We start from the raw sequence: 15,079 nt of genomic DNA, 5'->3' as shown, positions 1-15,079 counted from the left end.
TTTTTTTAAAGAAAAACTTTGTGGGTTCGTATTACCTTAATCTTTGTTGTTCAAGTGCCAGAGGTTGGGAGAAGGATTGCAGGTTGGGAGAGGTGGGAAATAACAGTGAATTTATTCATTAACTTCAAAAAATAAAATACGTATATAATTTAAAGGAAAAACAGGTGCTGCTTTTATAAACAGTAATAGCTACTTTTGAGAAGGAGGAAATATTTAAATTATAAAGGACTGAATAATCTAAAAAGCATATAAAAGTTTTACACAGCATAAAAGGTATCAAAATATCATGTTGAAATATTGAAACATATTAAATTGTGCAACACCTAGAAGAGTGCTAGATATACAATAAGTACTTAATGGATATGTGAATGATTGAATATCTTGAAATGTTAAAATGTAAGGTGTGCACAGTGATCTTCAACTTACACACTTATGTTCTCCTTTATAAAATGCATAGTAAACCACTAACGTTAGCTATGTAATAAAAGTTTTCAGTTGTAAGTTTAGTAAATATTAATAAATGGATACACAGTCAAAATACTTTTTTAAAAAAGAAAATGTTACCAGTTTTTTATCTGAAGTTTAACTGTCCAATTGTAAAAGTGTAAGTTATATAGGCATGAAAAAAATTGGGGAGTAAAAATCACAAAATGCAGTCGAATATATATGAAAAGCATTAGGTGATAAAGTGACTATTTTAAGAGATTCAGCATGCATGGATATTAGTTTTGATTAATATGTATAATAATTTACACATTATACTCTAGTCAATTTATGTTAACTTTATTTAAAACACAATTTATTTGTCTGGGCACGGTGGCTCATGCCTGTAATCCCAGCATTTTGGGAGGCCAAGCCAGGTGGATCACCTGAGGTCAGGAGTTTGTGACCAACCTAGCCAGCATGGTAAAACCCTGTCTGTACTAAAAATACAAAAATTAGCTAGACATGGTGGCGGGCGCCTGTGATTCCAGCTACTTGGTAGGCTGAGGCAGGAGAATCTCTTGAACCCGGGAAGCAGAGGTTCCAGTTAGCAGAGATCGCGCCACTGCACTCCAGCCTGGGTAACAAAGAATGAAACTCCATCTCAAAAAACAAATGAAAAACACAATTTATTTGATGAAAATTAGTTTTAAGTAAATCTTTGTAAATAGATACTGGTTGAAATTTTGGACATATTAGGTTGATTTAACTTTTAAAATGTTTTTTAATAGTGTAAAGCTATGAAAAGCCTGATATGTGACTACAAATGTTTCAGTTCGACTAGAATTCTGACTTTGAAACTTATTAAATTAATGCACACTGAAAGTACTTTGATAGTCAAGTTGTTTTACAAGATTTATAATATAGATGTTTTTGTTTGACTAAAGAGTAATCTCAAATAAGTAGAATACTTGGGGCTTTTATTATCTTTAAACTTGTTACATTTAAAATATTTTTAAAACCTTCTTAACCAAACTTCTTAAAACTGGAAAAAATATATATTATGTGTCTATGTATCATATTTATCGCACTGACCACTTTTGATTCCTCAAAAAGACATTACAGGTTTAAATTCCATTTTATAAAAAAACAAATTACCTGTAATCCCAGCACTTCGGGAGGCCGAGGTGGACGAATCATGAGGTCGGTAGATGGAGACCATCCTGACCAACATGGTGAAACCCTGTCTCTACTAAAAATACAAAAATTAGCTGGGTGTGGTGACGCGTGTCTATAGTCACAGCTACTTGGGAAGCTGAGGCAGAAGAATCCCTTGAACCCAGGAGGTAGAGGTTGCAGTGAGCCGAGATCGCACCACGGCACTCCGGCCTGGGCAACAGAGCAAGACCACCATCTCCAAAGAAAAAAAAGACAGAAAAAAAAAAAATATATATATATATATGTGTGTGTGTGTGTGTGTGTGTGTATAATTAATTATTATAGAAGAGAATATACACAATTCAGAGATGCAATGGATAATAAAAAGAGTACCTGAGAAGTATTTTTTTAAACTCTTAGTGATATCTGTAACTCAGATTTTTCTTAGGTGAGGAGGATTATTAACTGGCACATATGTACTAAAAACCCCTCACTTAAAAATGGCAGTCTCAATCCTACTGTCGTTCTTTTTGTTTTAAAATAAGTAAGCCTATCTTTGTTGTGCTTACATACTTCAAAGGATATCATTAAGTATATAAACAATCATTACTTTCTTCTGTATTTTTAATGAATGCAGGAAAATAATGTTTTTATGTATAAAAGATGAGAAAATTTTGCAAGTCTTTAAACACATAAATACAACAGAAGAGCAACTCAGTTTCCATGTGAAATCTAAATGGGATTCATATGACCATCATTCTATTATCTTTGATTCCTACAATGTCTATACCTTATGACCTATAACTGTTAATTTTTCATAGAATTATAAATGTCATATGACTATGTCAATCTGTATATATTGTGCCTTAATATGAAAAACAAATTTTTAATTCATAAAAATATTTTTATTAGATTTCATATGCACGAAACCCAAGCAAATTTTATGAATTTATTTTACTATCTGAAAATGTTAATACTACCAATAATGTGGACAAATTACTCTGCAGGTTTAAATATGCCTCCCTAAAGGAAGAGTCTCATTAGACAGTGATTTTTAAAGCATTGGAAAAACATTTTGCCTGTAAAAGTTAGCAGTTATCAGGTGGTTCACAAAGCTACAACATCAAAATAGTTACATCTTATGAAAATATATTATTTTTATGTCAATCAAGACAAATGAAATATATATGTATGTGTATATATATGTATATATGAAATATATGTGTGTGTGTGTGTGTGTATATATTTCTATGAAATTGTCCAGATGTGTTCAGGAACAGGATTGCATTAAAGCAATGACTGTATTTTCTTGTCCTTATAACATTTATACTCTTTCAGTTTTAAGTCAAAAGGTATTCTGAATATAATAAAAGCCTCACAAATTATTTGTAAAATTTAGTGATTCATATTTAGTATATCAGTAATATAGAAGACACCTTTATAGTCAACTCTTAATAAATGTTTATTGTACCAAATCTTTGAGATATTTGTACCTAAATGAAATATGTACTTTCATGCTAAAATTATGTATTATGACTGTGCTATAATTTGGCATGTCATTATCTAGATTTACGTGTGTGTATGTATTTCAGGTCCTTTAAATTTTATTAAATATTACAGTTGAATCCTGATATGACATAGTTACCTGCTAAGATGAGTAGTTGTTTCTTTCCCCAAAACACCATTGAACGACAAGTGTTTCTCCATAAATGCTTGGATCAGAGTCATCAGAGGTGTGAAAGGGCTAAGCTGTCCAACTGAGTTGTTACCCTACTCAGTAACCTAGGAAAATCACTTCATTGAATTGTTCCAGAGGCTGATTCTTCACTTTAGAAACACTGACTACAATATACCCCAGAATTAGTATAAAAAATGGAGAAAGTGCTTACTCATTAATACAAATGCTATGTCATAGTAGGTTCTATTCCCATAAGTATTCTTTCAATTGAAAAGTTTCTATTCCTATAGCGGCTGCTATAGTTCCTAGAAAATTTCATTGCTTCCTTCTGTCAAAGATTCTTTTGGAAGTAAATGGTCTTTCTAAGATATGCCTGTGGTGTTGACTTCTGTTGCACAGTTCATCCTCAAGGAAGTCTTGAGGTTACGCACTTTGACCATCCTTGGTATCTTCGTTTACATAATCACTATGTAATGAAGCCTACAGACTATTTTCTATTTTCCACAATCTATATAGGTTCCACAGGATTCTTGGGAACTTAACCATAGTCGGGCCATGAGTGATGAGCTCTTTCAGGAGATTGAACACCGTGCCAAGAGGACAAAGAAACTTACTATTTGACTCTACCCAAAACTAATCCTCTTCTGTGGATCTTTTTCATGACTGGGCTTCAAAGACTTGTTTCTCAAACCTTTTACAAAAGAACTATATAGGTTAAAAATTATTCTCATAATTTTGTACTTTAGATTGTCCCATGAGAATGCAAGAAAACAGATACATTACTTATAGCTGGTTAAGATATGCATTTGACCTAGATCTCTTACCTCAGATAAAACTGGATTTTGAGCACATTCCCAATAAGTTACCTGTATCATCAGGGCTTTCTTAGTCTTCTTAAATATTATCTATCTAAAAATGCAAAATTTAACAAGGAAGTCTCTGGAGGTAGAATTGCTAATAAAACAGTCTGAAATTTCAAAAATGCAGAAAAACTGGTAAGTTTAGCTGGAAATTGACATTAGTAATATTCATCTTGGAAGTCAAATGAGACTGTTAATGAGCTAGTATCAAAACATAAATAATACCAGTTGAAAATTTTTCACATATAAAATATAAAATTACTATGAATATATGAAAGATTATTAGTTTTTCAGGACATCAGTCTGCTTTTGTTTCCCTTCAGTTAAAATATGGGACATAGCAGCAACCAGTGGGAACTTTTTAATTGAACTAAATGTATTGCTAAACACCAGAACCGAGTTCCAAGAAAAGGATGATTTTCTTTCCCCACAACTTGTTTTCAGTAGAAGGGACACCTGTCTTTTTAATGGTTAAAGTTCAGGCTGTTCTTAGAGATGATCGAGGTGTTCTATGGGCCAAAGTATAATAATCATTCAGAATAAAATTTAATTAATGAATGTGATATGTAACTATATAATAGGCAAAGCAGTAACTTTTAATTTCTAATAAGGAAAACATATTAAGAAGTAGATTCACCATTCCTGCAAAATTATTAGAAAGGACTCTTACTCATCATGGTGAATTATGTTTATACCTTTAAAATTATTTTTGCTCATTCTGTATTAATTTATTTAATTTTGCATTTTCAACAGTACCTGGCATAGGAGTTTAATAAACAAATTGAATGGAAAAGAAATGTTCTTTAACACAGTTATGGAAAAGACACCACTCTATTTATTATTGAAATACATTCAATACTGGGTGATTCTGTTTCTTTATTATGGCGAGAGATGATGGCATCATTTCTTCAAAGCCATTTGACAGGTGCTTTTCAAGGTTTCTTTTCCATGTTTCTGATAGGTTTCATAACAGAGTAATGAGAATGTTGTCCAGCTTGCTTCACATGTATTTCTCTATGTGAATTGCCACCATTACCTATATTTGCTGGGGGCATTTAAATAAAATTAAAATCAATTCGTGGTTACTAAATATTTATACAAGCATCAACATGTCTAATATATCAAATATATGCAGAATGATTGGCAGCAGGTCGAGCACAGTTAATCTAAATGCCTGGTAAACAAGAATATTTAAATCACGTATTATAGTACTCATGGATAAAAAAAAGTCTGAATGTCAGCCACTTCCAAAAGTCATCAGCCTAAAAATCTCCAGGGCTTATTTTGGTGCATCTGATACTGAATATGACCCAACTATTCTTAGATATTGCTTCAGAAAGCAGCTGAGGCAACAGTAGCACAATTTTATACTTAGATTTGACAAACGTCCATGATTCATAATACAGTTTTTGGAACTCTGATTACACTGAGGCATTCCAGCTAGCCACCCAGACTCTTTAGGTCACTCAGTTCTAATGAGAGGGGCCAGTGGCAACTAAGACATCTATATTCCTTTGGCCCATAATTTTGCTAGATACTAAATTTAAGTAAACAAGTAGAGGAACTTGAGTGTTAGAAAAAAGCAAAGGTAATAACCTATATTATGATTAATTTTGGCCACCCTGTTTGATAATTAGAAGATTTTCAGATGAACAGCCTGTGATTTCAGTGTCATTATATGAAATCTTAGATGGTAACATAGAGTTAAGTTCCTACAGTCTAGTGTTTTTGCATCTCCTCCTTCCATTAACTATCAAACTGTGGTAGCTGACCTGAACTATTTACTCTACCCTCTTATCAGAAACTGAAAAGAAGTCCTTTGAACAAATTTAGAAAAAAAGATTTAACACTTAGTAGTTCTCATCTCAACCAAAGCTGAATCCACATCATTCATTAATTTACTGTGTGCCTAGATTAAGAGAATCCAAGTATATATCTGGATTGAGACAAGGAAAAAAAAATAAATGTATGTTCACCTTCCCATCCTGATCTACCTTGTCCAGTGAAGGTTTCCATAAAACCATCTCTTTTTCCAAAGAGAGCAAGACTATTGATGTGAAAGCGAATCATAAAAGAGCATCCAGAGAATCATAAAAAAGAGCAGTAGAGAATAAAATGGGAGGAGTTATTTATGGCAGCTTATACATTATTAAAATTGTAAAAGCAAAAATTCATTTTACTTGGAATCCTGATCTGAAGTAATGATAGCATGTAGTTTTTCTAAAAACTCGTGTGCGAACCTTGAAGATTTTCAAAAAAGATAACAAAAATGAGAAATACTCTTTAGCAATTCAAATATCAGCAGGCATCAATTTCGGTCTCTAGTCTATTTGCATCTCTTTCTTACACAGGAAGGAAGCCGCGCTGTGACTCATTACTACTACTTTCTACCTTTCACTGCAGGTCCCAAAGCAGGTGGCCCTGCTCTTTCCCTGCCCCATTGAAATTCAGTCAATCATAAGGGGAACGAGGCAAGCAAGTAAAAAACAAAACTTACCTGCAGTTTCCTTTCCATACCTCCTGATCCCCTCCTCCCATGCTCACCCTACCACTGTGGCTTCACCTGCCTCCCTGCTGGAACTTTCACCACAAATGTCACCAACAGAAGAAGGTTAAGGCAGGCTGAAGGACAGGATATATTCCTGGAATCTAAAGGTGTAACTATGGATGCATTTTATTCATTGAAACGTTTGTTTTGTTTTGTTTTGTTTTTTTGAGATGGAATCTCGCTCTGTTGCCCAGGCTGGAGTGCAGTGGCGTGATCTCAGCTCACTGCAAGCTCCACGTCCCGGGTTCACGACATTCTCCTGCTTCAGCCTCCCAAATATCTGGGACTACAGGTGCCTGCCACCATGCCCGGCTAAATTTTTTTAATTTTTTTTTTTTTATTTTTAGTAGAGACAGGATTTCACCGTGTTAGCCAGGATGGTCTCGATCTTCTGACCTCGTGATCCACCCACCTTGGCCTCCCAAAGTGCTGTGATTACAGGCTTGAGCCACCGCTCCTGGCCCATTGAAACACTGTTATCCACTTCCGTTGGATTCTATTATGCTTACTATGCCTCAGGTGGATGAAGAGTTAAAGGGATTTTGATGGGCTGGTCTGATGTTTGGACATTAAAAAGTGTGCCATGAGGAACACTAGTTATACAAGACCATTAAACAAAGCAAAACCAAATAGTGATGTGTGATCAAATAGAGTTTGGAAAACATTTCATTCTGCCTGTCTTCTCTTTAGTATTTACAATGCATATTAGCATATTAAAGGTTCTGAGAAATCATCAGGTTTTTTTTTTTGTTTTTTGTTTTTGTTTTTGTTTAAAAAAAGGAAAATTGGCAGGGCTCTCAAAGACTCTGTGTAAACAAAGAACTTTTATCCCCAGTGAAATGCCTCAACAGGTCAGGAAACAATCTGTAGCAGAGGTCCACACATTTTCTGTAAAGGGCTGGAGAGTAAATATTTTAGGCTTTGTGGTAGGCTTGCCAGATAAAATATAGGACACCTAGTTAAATTTGAATTTCAGATAAATAGTGAATAATTTTTAGTAAAAATGTGTCCTAAATATGTCCTCAAAGGTATTTGTTGCATTGTCCTGTGTTTTTATTTGCTAAATCTGGCAACTCAACTTTCTAGGCTAGACAGTCACTTTGGCAACTACTCAAACCAACTGTTGTAGTGTCAAAGCAGCCATAAGCAAGGCATAAATCGAGCAGGAGTGGCTTTGTTCCCTGTTATTTATGGGCACAGGAACTTGAATTTCATAGCATTTTTATGTGTCAGGAATTACTATTATTCTTTTGATTTTTTTTTTTTTTAACCATTAAATCCAAGCAGTTTAGGAGGCCGAGGAGGGCGGATTGCCCCAGCTCAGAAGTTCGAGACCAGCCTGGGCAACAGGGTGAAACCCCATCTCTACTAAAATACAAAAAATTAGCCAGACGTGGCAGCGTGCATTGTAGTCCCAGACACTCAGGAGGCTGAGTCAGGAGAAACGTTTGAACCCAGGAGGTGGAAGTTGCAATGAGCCGAGATCGCACCACTGCACTCCAGCCTGGGTGACAGAGTGAGACTCCATCTCCAAAAATAAGTAAAAACTATTTTTAACTTGTGAACTATACAAAAATAGACAACAGGCTGAATTTGGACCGTGGGCTAGAGTTTGCTGTCGTATAAATGCTTTCTGAATTAACAGGGTTTAATCAAGTGACTTCTCGTAATACAACTGATTGAGAATTCTTAGTATGCAAGTATCTATATCTGTCTCAGGACTCACGGACTCATCTTCTGACTTCTAAAGAACTGAGCTTTCAAGTCTATGAGCCTGATGTTTTTTGGACTCACCTATTTAAGCATAAATCAGACCTCAAGTGGATCTGATTGTAGCAGGCTGGGGAGGGGGCGGCGACTTAGTGGACCACATGTTCCCTTCACTTACCATAAAGAACTGCATACCAATGTAATTGACAGTGTAGGAATGAAAGTTGACCTACACCAACATTTTAACTATTTAACCGTTTTTTAAAACTTTAATTGAAGAAAGTCAAGCAAAAAAAAAAAAAAAAACAATCAATTTTAGGAAGCAAAGAGTTAAAACTTACGTAAAACAGGGGCAACTCTTCCTCTTGTAACTTTGGACTTATATCTGTGTCTAGAGGCTTGAGCAGGAAGGTGATTGAGAGTAACTTCTCCCACTGTTGGTTTCACATCAAACCATTCTATAAAATATGAACACACAAGTTATTTCTTAAAAAGTCATAATGGCCATTGTCAAAGTAAGATGCCATAATTTAAAAATTAAGTAAATTATTTAAATTTCTGTTTATCATATTCCTGAGTAGTGTGAATACATAGATGAATAATCCCTCCCCGCATTGCTCACAATATATTTAATACACAAAATAATTACTTTAAAGGTAATATGCTTATGTTCCTGTTAGTCTTTGCTAAGTTTCTATTCAATTATAAAGTATATACAAAAAGGTAAAGAAACAATAAGTGTAATTCACTCCCATGAACTTGTGGAGTGAATACACCTAGGGTACCATCATCCAGATCAAGAAATGATGTATTACCAGTACCCCAAAGCCCCCTCATGTCTTTCTAAGACAATATTCTTAAAGGAAAGTGCTATCCTGACTTCTATCATCGTAGGTTAGTTTTATCTAGTTTTATATTTGATAAAATCATACAGTATCTTTCATTTTGATAAAGATTGTGAATTAAAATTATTTCCATGTTTCCCATATTTCCTTTTAACTAATCCTGTAAGCTGAAATACTTGGGCAATTTCCTTGTGCTTCTAAAGATCACTTCCTCCTCTGCATCTGCAGCTCATCCTTCATTGAGGCTTGAAGAAGTTGCTAAGTTATTTGCTACTCACCAGTCTTACTCTATCAACACTAAACACAACTCTGGTCAGTAACATTGCCAGAACTATAATTATCATAATTAATTCCTTTGGCCACAAATGAGAAACGTTTAAAATCAGCAGTCTCAGGAATCAAGACTGGAGAAAGAGTACTGTTCAAGATTTGGAAACGTTGAGATGATCTGTAGCCAAAGAACAAATGTGTTCAAAAGACAACAGAGATGCAGGTTAGTTTTTACAAAGATCGACTTTTAAACAAAAGTCAATGATGTCTGATTTGTGGTGTTAAAATATAACTGGACAGAACTAAAATGCCAGACAACAAAAGAACTGAAAGGAGGTGAAGGGGTGGCAGGGAGGATCGGTGTCATAGTGTTCTAAGGTCCTTGCAGTTTCAGGAAGAGAGTGAAGATATTAATTTTAGACTAAGGTAAGTATGCATGCTAAAATGTATAGATTAGCACTAAAAAGAGTAGAGATTTAAAATGTTCAAAATTAGTGGGAAAAAAATCTTTGGAAAAAAATGTGGTCCAAAAAAGAAAAGATAGGTAAGATGAAGACAAGAAACAGAAAAAGAGAGAGAGGAAAAAAAAGAAAAAAAAAAAAACTCAAAATAGTATGTTAGATATGAATACATATAACAATGGGCGGTATTAATAAATTCATAACAAAACTTACTGTGAATGAAATGGAAACAACACTTCATAGAAGAACAAATTTTAAGACTTTACAAAGTATCAACACTAATTCTAAAGCAATAATAATTAAGACAAGATGCTAAAGTGACACACATGTAGATAAAGTTGAATAGTAGACTCAGAAACAGACCATACATGCACACCAACTGAAACACGAGAGGGCATTACGAATAAGTGAGGAAAGGATAGATTACTCAAAACGTGGGACTGAGACAATCGCTTCTTCATGTGGATTTCAGATGAAGTAACAGCTTACAAGTTTTCACTTTAATCAATTTAAACTTTAAAAGGTTTAACCCCTAAAAGGTTTCACTTTAATCAATTTAAACATATGAGGATATATTTATAATCTCATTATGGGAACAGTGTTAACTATGGAGTTTGCATTCGATTTTCATTCCTGCCATAACAAATTACCACAAATATCATGACTTAAAACAGCCATTTTTATCTCACGGTACAGAAGTGTGGGTCCTCTATTTAGAGTCTCAGAGGCTGAAAGCAAGGCATTGGCAGGGCTGCATTCCTTTCTGGAAGTTCTGGGGATGAATCTTCTCCCAGGCTCACTCAGCTCATTGGCAGAATGCAGTTTCTTATGTTTGCAGGACTGAGGCCCCTGTTTTTTGCCTGGCTCTCAGCCCAGAGTAATTCTTTCCTCCTGGAAGCTGCACCATATACCTTCTCATGCTTTCCATGTTGTCTCTTGCGGCAATAGCAGATTGAGACCCTATCACACTCCAGATCTCTTACTTCTCCTTCTGCTACATGTGTCTGATTCCAGTTGAAGAAAGATCTCTGCTTCTAAGGGTTTATGTGATTAGATCAGGTCTGCCGGAATAAGCCAGCATACACACCCTATCTTGGGGTCCATAACTTTAATTACATCTGCAAAGTCTCTTTGCCCATGTAAATATCATATTCACACGTTTCAGGGATTAGGACATGGATAGCAGGGGGGCTTATTCTGCCTACTACGGAGTATCATAAAATCGACTAAACTTAAAAATATATATGAATGAAATAAAAAATAGCATATAAATATTATGTATAGGTAAATGAAATAAAGAATAATATATAAATAGTAAGTATAGTTTGGTGGGGTTTTTTTGTTTTGTTTTTTGTTTTTGTTTTTGAGACGGAGTCTCGCTGTGTCGCCCAGGCTGGAGTGCAGTGGCACATTCCCGGCTCACTGCAACCTCTGCCTCCTGGGTTCAAGCCATTCTCCTGCCTCAGCCTCCCCAGTAACTGGGATTATAGGCGCCCGCCACCACACCTAGCTAATTTTTGTATTTTTATTAGAGACCGGATTTCACCATGTTGGTCTGGCTGTTCGCAAATTTTTGACCTCATGATCCGCCTACCTTAGCCTCCTGAAGTGCTGGGATTACGGGCCTAGATTTTTAAATCAAGGAATTACAAACAAAGGCAGCAGGATGGTAGTTACCCTTGGAAGGGAATGTGGAGAATGCAGTCCAAGGACACAAAGGGGAAGGTAAAGGCATTAGTAAGGTTCTATTTTTTTAACCTGCGTAGGGATATACAAATGTGTTTTCATCGTTAGTCATCTTCTTTAAATTGTACATTATGTACTTGCATGTGTGATAAATATCACAGCGAAATGTTAATGTTTAAAAACATGCAAAATGTTTCAAGATAAAGTTCTCCTCATTAATAACCTGAATTATTTCTTTACTCATGAATTCATGAGTAAAGCCAGAGATGAGAAAAATCAAGGAAGAGAAAACAAAATATAAGACATGGAAGAATGGACAGAGTAAGGAAGGACCAAACCTAAAATATCCATCTCACAATTTTAGGAGATGTTAAAATTGGTGCTTTCCTCTCTGGCTAGAAACCAGAGAGAAAATGGTTTTCTTCAGAAAAAGTTCACAGGTGAGAGAAATCCTAATGACCTACATCTGCCTCTTTTCCTGAATGTTTGGGTGCCACAGAAATGATGTGGTCTCTATAGATGTCTGGAATCAAGTGAAATAAGATTTCAATACATGAGTGGTATCCTGAGTAACTGCTAGAAAAACAAACAAACAAATATGGAGCGAAAGTTCAATTACTCTGCCACCTGCCAATGATTCTGGCAAATGCAGACGGCAAATGCTTTGGGTACTTAGAGAATGATTTCAGTGGTATCTCTGGAAAGTTGCCATGATAGTCCCAATCTGCTCTACCATCTACATCCGAACAAGCCTACTATGGAAAGGATAACATTGTACACAGTGTAGACAGCATCCAGTGAATCATGGTAATCCAGGCTTTTCCCAAAGGATGAGTGTCATGCTTAACTTTTAAACTCCTTAGTTACTTGATATGTGAACTTATTTCTTGTGAAAGTTTACCTGAATCTTTCATAAACATACATTTTTCTAAAAGAAGTGTCTGTATACTATGTTAACCTATGCCTTCATCAAAAAAATTGATTTATAAACCACTCCAATGCTAATAAATCATTTCACTGCTAGCATTAAAGAAGTAATTACCCTTTAAACCAGTTACAGAAGATGGCAAAATGGGCCAGTGCAGACATTTCTTTCATCTGTGCTCAAGAATAGCCTGACAGAGCTTGGAAGAACTCAGCTGTTTCCAAGGAAAACTTACCTGGATTCAATTTTCTGCCTAATTTTCTTTGCAACATATGTAAAAGGATGAGGAACTCTGCTTTCAGTTCATTGTTCAGCATGTTGGGATTGCTTAGTAATTCTGATAACCTAATGTTATCTTTAATAGACTTTGAAGCTGTATACCTGGAAACCAGGGGTAAATGCATCTGGTAACTATAGTCCGTGAAATTCACAAAGTCATCCTGGATACTTTTAATTCTGGAAATAAAAAAGAAAATACTGTTGACAAGCAACATTTTAGTAATGAAATTTATATTATCAAATGTTTCACATTAAATTGCATTACTAGGAAATTACAAAGAACTTACTCTCGATGTGTTAATAAAGTGTAAACCTCTTCTATCAATATTTCAGGCACTCCAGCTTTACAATGAATTGTTCCATGGATTAGTTCTTTAGGTAATTTAAATTTTTTTCTTGCCAGGAACTTTAATAGTAGAAAGAAAATGTTTTTATCATAAGAAATTCTATAAAAATCTCCAAGTACCATGAATTCACTTTAATCACCCTTTTATTTACCTATCAAGTCATTTTTTGTGTTTAACGTGTTAGTTATTAAAAGATAATATTCAGCAGGGAAACCAATCAGTATTTATCATGCTAATGGAAATCATTATGCTCAGTTTCATAGGTGACTCATGACATAAACAGTTGGAATTTAATAAACTTTGTGATACACAGGAACAAGCTGCCAATTCAGTATCACACAGTCACACACACACACCTGTAGAGATCCAGGAAATTAGGATGGCACACTTTAAAACAAACATCTTAACAGTTAAAAGTGTAAATGATTGCTAACATACCTTCTCCAACTGTGCCCAGTTATCCAACTTGACTTTTAAAGAGGTCCCATTTTCAAAGGATGCTAATTCAAGTTCCCAGGGGAAATATATACTGAATATTTCTGCAATTAGGAAGCCATTTGAAAAATCTCTGATCCATGGCAATTAGGAAATGAAATAAAGTGTAGTTAATTATGCAGTTTGTATTATAATTAACACTAGCCTAATATTCCATACTAAAAGTATCTTGTTAAATGAGTGTTGTTGGTTCGTTGCTCTAAGGAGAACCTACTGTGGAATTTCGCTAAGATTATGTACATTTCAAAGGCTTTGGTGTTCTTTTGATGAACCCAACCTGTTGATTTGTATTGAATCCGCATTTCAACAAGATTCCCAGGTGATTCATATGCACTTTAAAGTTTCAGAGGCATCTTTGTAAGAAATACTGAAGACAAATGAGTAAACTAGTCCCCCGCTTATCTGCAGTTTTGCTTTCTGCAGTTTCAGTTACCTTGGGTCAACCACAGTCGGAAAATATTAAACGGAAAATTCAAGAAATAATTTGTAACTTTTAAATTGTACTCTGTTCTGGGAGTGTGATGAAATCTCCCTGCCTGCTCTGTGTTGCCTAGGATGTGACTCCTCTCTTTGTCCAGAGTCTCCACGTTGTAGAAATCAGTCACCTTTTAGTTATCAGATCAACTGTACAGTGTGATGTGCTTGTGTGCAAGTCACTCTAATTTTGTTTCATAATGACCCCAAAGTGCAAGAGTAGTGATGCTGGTGATTCAGATATGCCACAGAGAAACCATAAAATTCTTCCTTTAGGTGAAAAGATGAAAGTTCTTGACTTAATAGAAAATTGTAAGAATGGTTAGAATGGTAGGAATGAATCTTATATCCCTGAAATATGAAGAAAAAGAAATTCTTGATAGTTTCACCATCACACCTCAAACTGAAAAACTTTCAGCCACAGTGTGTGATAAGTGCTTAGTTAAGATTTTTAAAAAGGCATTAAATTTGTGGATGGAAGACATACACAGAAATGTGTTCTGACAGAGGGTTCTGTAGTATCCACAGTTCCAGGCGTCCACTGTCGATCTTGGAACCTATGCCTCTCTGATAAGGAAAGACTAAACCAGAGTTCTGCAAAAGATTCATTGCTTTAATTTTTATAGAATTTAGTTTGGATTCCCAGAGCAAATATTAACTGCCACTTACGTACACAGTGCCTACAATTAAGCAGCAACTTTAAAAACTTGTTGATAACTCTCAAACTAGATGCCATCTCTGACAGACGGTAAACTGATCCTTACCAGTATATATATATGTACATTTATATATATACGTATATATATATTTATATATATATTTATATACACAGTGCCTACAATTAAGCAGCAACTTTAAAAACTTGTTGATAACTCTCAAACTAGATGCCATCTCTGACAGACGGTAAATTGATCCTTACC

General features: G+C 35.0%; 1 protein-coding gene across 1 annotated transcript; it reads right to left on the bottom strand.

Moving 5' to 3' along the window:
- Positions 1–4,934: 4,934 nt before the first annotated feature.
- Positions 4,935–13,987, bottom strand: SPATA4 (spermatogenesis associated 4). The gene is made up of 6 exons (XM_011959795.1): positions 13,926–13,987; positions 13,629–13,758; positions 13,131–13,249; positions 12,800–13,020; positions 8,719–8,835; positions 4,935–5,164 (listed from the first exon to the last, which is right to left on the bottom strand). Exons 1-6 carry the CDS (start codon positions 13,985–13,987, stop codon positions 5,052–5,054), a joined length of 762 nt encoding a protein of 253 aa, XP_011815185.1. The 3' UTR covers positions 4,935–5,051.
- Between the last annotated feature and the right edge of the window lie 1,092 nt (positions 13,988–15,079).

This window comes from Colobus angolensis, unplaced genomic scaffold, assembly GCF_000951035.1.
Source record: "Colobus angolensis palliatus isolate OR3802 unplaced genomic scaffold, Cang.pa_1.0 Scaffold5, whole genome shotgun sequence".
Taxonomy (NCBI): domain Eukaryota; kingdom Metazoa; phylum Chordata; class Mammalia; order Primates; family Cercopithecidae; genus Colobus; species Colobus angolensis.
This window is presented reverse-complemented; position numbering and strand designations above follow the sequence as displayed.

What these genes read in the sequence shown, in the direction of transcription:
- SPATA4 (XM_011959795.1), bottom strand. Translation starts at nt 13,987, where the DNA reads ATGCGGATTCAATACAAATCAACAGGTTGGGTTCATCAAAAGAACACC. An exon ending in ACTTTATTAACACATCGAGA is followed by an intron (nt 13,021 to 13,130) that starts GTAAGTTCTTTG and finishes TTTTATTTCCAG; the next exon opens with AATTAAAAGTATCCAGGATG. An exon ending in AGGCAGAAAATTGAATCCAG is followed by an intron (nt 8,836 to 12,799) that starts GTAAGTTTTCCT and finishes CATATTTTATAG; the next exon opens with AATGGTTTGATGTGAAACCA.